Source organism: Vitis vinifera, chromosome 1, assembly GCF_030704535.1.
Source record: "Vitis vinifera cultivar Pinot Noir 40024 chromosome 1, ASM3070453v1".
NCBI classification, from domain to species: domain Eukaryota; kingdom Viridiplantae; phylum Streptophyta; class Magnoliopsida; order Vitales; family Vitaceae; genus Vitis; species Vitis vinifera.
The window spans coordinates 3083115-3090954 of record NC_081805.1 but is presented as its reverse complement, the minus strand read 5'-3'; the positions used below and the strand labels follow the sequence as shown (position 1 = coordinate 3090954).

The 7840-nt window shown below is 37.4% G+C and overlaps 1 protein-coding gene across 1 annotated transcript; it reads right to left on the bottom strand.

Moving 5' to 3' along the window:
- Nucleotides 1-599: 599 nt before the first annotated feature.
- LOC100262991 (alpha-xylosidase 1) lies at nucleotides 600-5123 on the bottom strand. The gene is made up of 3 exons (XM_002282393.5): nucleotides 4824-5123; nucleotides 4050-4732; nucleotides 600-2753 (listed from the first exon to the last, which is right to left on the bottom strand). The coding sequence occupies exons 1-3, from the start codon at nucleotides 5033-5035 to the stop codon at nucleotides 874-876; spliced, it is 2775 nt and encodes a 924-aa protein (XP_002282429.1). The 5' UTR covers nucleotides 5036-5123; the 3' UTR covers nucleotides 600-873.
- Nucleotides 5124-7840: the final 2717 nt, after the last annotated feature.

Sequence of the window (7840 nt, the reverse complement as noted above, 5' to 3'; positions counted from 1 at the left end):
ATGGGCCCCACCTGTACTGTTTTTACAATGAGACAATGTAAATATTTTTCAGTTTTAATTTTTATAATCGAGGTCACATTTTAAGATTCTTTTTTATAGTAATTAACATCCATGTTTTTTTATTTTTTTTATATCTTTCAAAAAGTTAATTCTAAAAATAAAAAACTCCTAGTTAAACCGCTTGCCTGAAGCACAACTTTCCGGCTCGTTTCATAATTAACATAAGAAATTATGGATTGCATGGGCTGGGCCCATGTCAGATTAGGCCCAAGTAAATTCGGCTTGACCCAAAATGTTATCGAGTTTGGCCCAGTAGGTAATTTAACTCTTTGGCATTATTAACACCTTTGGAACCTTTAATATTAGCTCATTTCTTCAAGGGTCCATTGCAATGGGCTTGCGACTTATAAGTTGGTTGAAGCCCAAGCATGAGAGGCCCATTGAGTTTGGTTCTGATAAACCAAATTTAGACCAACACAAAAGCCCATTTATGTTGAAAATTTTGACAATGTTTCCTCAAAAATGTGGCTGAGATTTTTAATGAAAAAATTTACCAAACCGAGAACAAACTTCAACAAAAGTGTGAAGAAGGCAAGATAGATCTCAAAGATTCATAACATTATAAAACTGCATTGAAGCCAATTGAAGCTACAAGCCTAGAGATTCAAAGAAAGCCTAAAGCAAAGCAAGAGAGTCAAGTCCTCATCATCCCTGCTTGTGTGCATGGGAAATGGAGAGCATTCTTCGCCCATCTCATCTCCAGCAACACAAATGTGAAGCACCAAAAGCATCAACAATTGAAGAAAGAAAATTTGAAAACAAAAAAAAAAAAAGGAAAAATACTAAACAAGCAAATCTAAAAAGGCAGGGACCTTAACCATGGACGCCCATTTTCCAGGACATGGCAAAGTTTTTCCCTACTGGCAGGTCCAATCCCTGAATTTCTATCATCATGCTCTTCCTCGTATCTCCTTCATCTTCTAACTTATCAGTGGCTACATGCTGTTCAGATGCAGTAAGCTGTACATGGGAGACATCTGACACTGAACTTCCATCAACCTCGAGAGCAAATGACTCTCCGCTTCCACTCAATCCCAACACTGTTATCTTCTCTATGGTCCAACCCTTCTCCAAAGCATATTTGCCCTCCGCAACATCTGACCATACCTTCACCATTTTATTCTCCACAGTTGCATGTAAATCAACATATGTGGAAAATCCATTTCCAAGAGTCATTTCAGGGAGCTCATCATCATCAAGGTAGAGTTTCCCTTCAGCATGTCCCTCAGTTGCTCCTGCTGGGAAGGTTACAATGAGAGTGAAGGGTGTCATCCTGGCTTCCTTCGAAATCAGTCCACCCTGCTGCATTGGGAGTATGGTATTTTGGTACACATGAACATTGATCACATGTAATGGTGCATCTAGAGAACGGTAGTCACCCTCTGATACAATGGTCTCCTTCAAATCAAATAAACTGTACCAGGTACCAGGAGGAAAGAGAGCATTGACCTTGGTTTTCCCCTTGTCAAGCACTGGAGACACCAAGACACCGCTACCTAGCAAGAACTGGGTGCTCACCTCATAACACTTGGAGAAAGTTGGGAATGTGAAGAAAAGCGGCCTGGCAATTGGGGCACCACTGATATGTGCCTCATAGTTCAATGTGTACAGATATGGAAGGAGCTTGTACCTCATTCCCAGAGCATTTCGAGCAGACTTAGCCACCGAGTCCCATTGATAAAGCTCCTGTCTTGGGGAATAGTAGTTTGCATGATCCCTTGAGAAAGGGTAGAAAGCACCTAGCTCAATCCATCTGTTGCAAAGCTCCTCTGTGGGTGCTGGATAGAATCCACAGATGTCTGAACCAACCATTGGCACCCCAAATATACCAAAGTTCAGCATAGTAGAAATCGAATACTTTATATCATCCCAAGTGCCCTTATTGTCACCCGTCCAATGGGCAGCATATTTGCCTGACCCAACATAAGTAGAGCGGGATAATATGAAGGGGCGTTTGCCCTCAAGCCCTTGGAGGCCCTTATGGGTCGCAATGGATTGAGAGAAACCATAGAGACTATGTGCATCATACTCCAAAACCCCATTGTAGTGAACTGCACTGGTGGCTATGGTTTTGTACCCAATTGGAACCTCCAATCCTGAAGCATTGATCTTATAAGGTGGGTCGTCCCATCTTGTTTTTGTTATGTTCTTGCAATCCAAGCAACATATCCACCCAGGTCCAGTTCCACTGGGGCACACCTTACCCTTTGGGATTGTGCACTTCCCAGTACAGAAATTCGAAGCCTCATTCATATCAATCCAAAGACCATCAACAGGAACAAGTTCATGGAACCGCCGAATTTCATCACCCCACCATGAAACAGTTTTTGGGTTAAGGAAGTCAGGGAAGTAAACAGGCCCAGGCCAGACTTGAGCTAAGAAGGGTTCACCATCATACTTGATAAAAACATCATTGGCCATACCTCTTTGATACACACCATAGGTTGAATTCACACCAATTCCAGGGTCAATGATAACAATGTACTTCATGCCCCGATCATGTATTTTGTTTAGGAACTCCAACAGCTTTGGGCGAGGGTAGTTGACAGGGTTGAGAGTGAAGTCCTTGTGCCCATCCATATGATCATCATCATTCCATATCACATCAAGCGGGATTTGAGCCTTTTTGTAGTTCTCAACCACATCTTCAACTACAGATAGATTATGGTAACCCCATCTACATTGGTGGAATCCTATAACACCACAAAAAAAAAAAAATGTTGGTGATTTTCTCAAAATAAGGATTTCTAGACGACCAATTTCAACCACAAGATGTCTTTTAGAACCATGCCTGATACAAGAAAAGCCCAAACAGTTGAAAGACTATGAACCAAGAGTAGAACAGAGCATTAACACCCTGTAAAATTAAACATAGGTGGTAGGCAACAGTGTCCTTGCTTCTGATCCAATCCAGTCTTCCACCGACATAATGCAAGAGGGTCATCAATAACCCAACACACATATACACTCTCAAGACATGCCAGCAGTATGGTATTGGCCCAGATACAAATTTGTCCCTTCTAGTGCTAGCATCAAGTGGGGCATAATCAAATTGTATTGTAGCATCATGATAAAGATGTGATAGTGCTCATTAATTTTCCACCTCAAAGAGGTGGAGTGATATTTAGAGCATCAATATATTGTGAAAATGTTCACTAATTTTGCTTTTGGGGGAGGGGTCTACCTGTTGCTTTATCAAAGGAGAGTACAAGGGTTCAAGATCTTTAGCTTTTAAAGTCAAGGGAAAAAGCACAAAACGTCAAGGATGAGATAAAATAATGACCTTGGCTTGAACTTTTGAAGCATGGACATATCTTTATGTAGGCCTAAGAGCTTGATTTGGAGATTATATATTAAAGACAAAAGAATTTTAAGGTATTTATGAGGAATCACAGGATTAAGGCAAAGAACATGAGCTTAATCATTATAATGCAATAAATAAAAGGAGGACCCACCCACCAACTTATATTAATATGGAACAAAATATCTGTATCCAACAAAATCATGTGTATTCACATCAATCAGAATTTTGCCACAAAAGACGGTCTTTAATTCCCTTCAACTCCTTCACTAAAGAAAGATTATTCTATCGGTAAAAACACTAGACAATAGTCCACTATATCGTATCATATTATAGTAGACCATATGATATGATACATTAACAACAATCTATGGACCAAAATTCTAACAGGCCAGTGAATCATTCTATGAATCATTAAAAAAAAATTTCAATTGACAGTGATAAATTGAACTAAAACACGTGAAAAGTGCCAGAGAAAGGGGACAAGGATTCCACCATGTGTGAACCAAAAATTCTGACAGGGGCATTGTTGTCCTTTCATATCAATGTTAGTATCACATCTAAAATTAAAGGGATCCTAGACTGGAAAGGGAAAAATTTTTTGTAAGGCTGAAATATTCCAAAAATAAAAGAATAATGGAGCGAAAGAATAAGTAAAGAGGAGGGGGAGAGGGAAAGAGGATGATACCTAGAGACCAGTAGGGCATTGGAGCAGGCCTACCCACCAAGCTAGTGTACTGATCAACAACAGATAGTGGCGTTGGACCACCAAAGAAGTAGAAATCAAAGACACCCCCAATCACCTTGTATGTCAATGAACTTCCCTTGTAGAACACATCCATCCCGTTGCTGTTCAGCAACAAGACTGAGTGTGCATAAGCTTTCCCACCGGTGTTCCTGAGATCCATGTACACTGGATGAGACCCGTACAGATCTGCATTTAGATTAATGGCCGATATATCTGTTGTATACAGAGTATAGGGATCATTTGGATACAGTTTGATTCCATGGGGTTGAGTGTTCTCCCCCAACCCGTACAGTGAGGCATCTTTAGGCAATTTGGTGGAAATTTCGAGGTACTGGTCCTTAAACACCATATTACCATACCGGTCTGAGTCATCGGAAGTCGTATTGAAAAGGGTTTCGCCGGTGGATTTTCTTCTCACTGCAAACCCAAATGGGTCTGTAGTGTAGCTGAATATGAGCTCAGAACCCGGGTAGTCAGTAGGTGTTGATAGAGTTTTCCTTGATCTTCCAATGGCCTGTCTCAATGGTAGAGGCTTCTCTCTGGGCAACAGATCGTACGGAACTTCCCATCTCTGCTTCTCTGCGTCGGTGATGTGCACCCTCAAACGATCTTGCGTCTCATGCCTGAAAGATCACAAACCATAATATTAAATAAATAAACATAAGACAAAGACCAAAACAAAAGGACAAAAGAAACGGAGCACGGTAAGCCTACTTGACATGGAGCTGCAAATGTGGGATATCGGCACCGTAGATGTTGTTCTTTTGCTTGACTTGAAGATGGCCCAGAAGACCTCCATTAGCAGTCTCTTCAATGGATATCAGACGATACCCTTTGCCAATCTTTGCAGGAATTGCCGCCAACGCGCCGCATCCTCCATAGATGCATAGAATCGAAACCACAAGTAGAAGATAAGAGGAAGCCATGCCTGGAAAAACAGGGAACCGCTGAGTGGTCTTCTGGGGACTGTACTTGCCTTTATATAGAGGCCGGAGAGATAGAGAAAGAAGTCATCCCATACATGTGAGGTGTATCATCAATTGGTCTTCTGGACGTGATGATGTCCATGGGTCCCACCTCCTATCTAGCCTTTCCCGCACTAAGTGGGTCCCAATTCATCGTGGCAGTGAGTTCAATCTTCATCTTCTTCTCCGCCGTTGATTTCCATCTCATCATGCATTTCGTAACCTCAGGACGTATTTTAATATCTTGTGTCGGCATACATCGTAATGGAACTGATGTCGACACCTCAAAGTGACCTTGTTCATCCCGAAACAAAAGTGACCAAGATAAAACCGTGATTTGCGCGGATTATATCCCACCTCCCGTTTCAACCATTCCAACGGTTGAGATCTTGAGATAATCCTGATTAACACATGTAATCCCCATTTGCAATATCTGTACAAAAGAATAACATACTGATGAGTCGATGATGAAAAGATTTGGTGGCTTTCATTTTGAATCGAAATGATATCATCTGATCGAACCGGTATTAACCATTATCCAACCGTTGGACTAGTAGTAGTAAAATTTTGTATGGTTATTGTTGATAGGGTCCAATCCACGAGACATATTTCAGGGTCCATGTATTTTTCGCATGTGCTCCGGTCCCACGCTGGGCCTCTAACCGTTACTTTTAACCTAAAATATGTTGCCTTTTTCCTTTCTTTTTCTTTTTCTTTTTCTATATTAATACTAATTAAAATATTATTTTTACATTAGGTAAAACATAACAATTAACCATATTTCCAAGAAGGGTACGTGCCTACGTGGCGCAAATTAGGGTCCCACTGAAGACTCTGTTTGGGAGAACGATTAATAAATTTGTGGAGACTGGAAGATTGGGAGAATCCAAATGCGTGATTGTCTCTGTTATTGTATTGCCTCGTGACTCCGCATTGACGGAAAATCGACATTTCCTCTCCTGGAATCCCTGGCTTTTTAATCTTATCCTATTGTGTTTTTCGAAAGCATGTTTGTTTCGTAATGGGAAAGAAAAAATGGTAATTGGGATGCTTTTGGATCTTGCTTTCCTAATTCCAAGGATATCTAGTTATATAAAAGGACCTAATGCTTCATTTAATTAAATTTTAATCATATAATAACTTTTATATTTATTAATATTGTTTTATTCCGTGTCTTATTACAAGTAAATTAGTTTGGTTAAATAGAATATGGTAAGACATATGTATACAACATAATAAAAATTGAAATAAAACATATACAATTATTTTGAATTTAAAAAAAAAATTACATTATGTGGTTAAATTGCTGACAATATTATAATTCATTTAATATATATTTAAATTTATAAAATATTATTTTAAAAATAATTTTAAATTATTTTGAAGCTTTAATTTCAATGAATTTAGTTGTTTAAATTTTAATTATAACATGTTTGTAAGATATAATATAAATTAAACTTTTGATTCTATAGTGGTTTAGAAATTGAGAAAAATGGGTTTTGATTCATTAATATGAAAATATATGAGAAAAAACCCTCAAAATTTTAAATTAATATTAACTTTAACTATTTAAAAATAATTTAAAACACATGTATATTTTTAATAAGTTATATAATTATTCTCTTTTATATGGTTACAAAAGGTACAACTCATTGATTTTCTTTTGTTAGAGAATTTGTTAGTTAGGTTTACTATATATTAAAATAAAACAAAAAAAGAAAATATTTATCTCACTTTATTTTTTTAGCTTATGATATCTTTCTTATCTCCGTTACTTTCTCTACATGGTATCAGAGCTTTCATTCATGGCCAATTATTCCCTAAAATATCCATTTTTAATAAGTCATTAACATCAATTGACAACTAAACTCCTCCTCATATATGTTTCTATTCCTTTTAGGTATGTTTATTATTATCATTAGTAATACTAGTAATAGTAGTAGTAGTATCATATTATTATCTGAGATTTCTTTTTTTTCTCTCTCTCAACAAACATGAGGAATAGTTAAAAACTTTTTTTTTTCCTCCATAAACAAGTATCCCATAGCAAAGGTGAGATAGCTTAAAGAACGTGGACATTAGAAATAGTGAAACTTAGTAGATTGTAAATGAGTTTGAGTTTTGTTGAGAATAAGGATTATGGTTTTTTTCCACCATTTTAGGATTTTTGTCCTTAGGATAAGTTGAAGTTAATTTCAAATATTGTAGTTATTTGGGACATTTTTTTGTTTTTGGTTTTACCTTCAATTCAAGATATACAATTAAAAGGTAATATACTTTTTTATAGAGTGTTTTTTTTGGGAGAAAAAAAAAACTATAATAATAATAAGAAACAATTGTGTTTTGGACACAATTAGACCTAAAAATTAAGCTTTGATCCATATGAGTTGCATAATTGACGGGAAGGATATAAAATGTGAAGAGATCTATTAGAAAATTAGGTTAATCAAACCTATGGTAATCACCCTAAAGGGGGGTGAATAGGATGATGGTCACTTTTTGTAAATTTAAACTATGTGTGTAAGAGATAATTATATGCTAGTATATAATAAGAAATATAAAGACAATTGCATATAAATTAAAGAGTAGGGAATAGAGAATGCAAACACAAGAGTTTATAGTGGTTCGATGCAACCCGACCTACATCCACTCTCCTCTAACTTCAATCCCAAACTTGAGATTCACTAATTCAAGGCTTCCAAACCAAGCTTTCAAGCAATACAATTGGATTATGGTTCTAATTCACCCTCTTGAACTTTTGGCTCC

Bases quoted from the DNA above. Each gene is read 5' to 3' on its own strand.
- LOC100262991 (XM_002282393.5), bottom strand. From the start codon at position 5,035: ATGGCTTCCTCTTATCTTCTACTTGTGGTTTCGATTCTATGCATCTAT. The intron at 4,733-4,823 runs GTAGGCTTACCG...GTGATCTTTCAG, and splicing joins CATTTGCAGCTCCATGTCAA to GCATGAGACGCAAGATCGTT. The intron at 2,754-4,049 runs GTATCATCCTCT...GTGGTGTTATAG, and splicing joins AATGCCCTACTGGTCTCTAG to GATTCCACCAATGTAGATGG.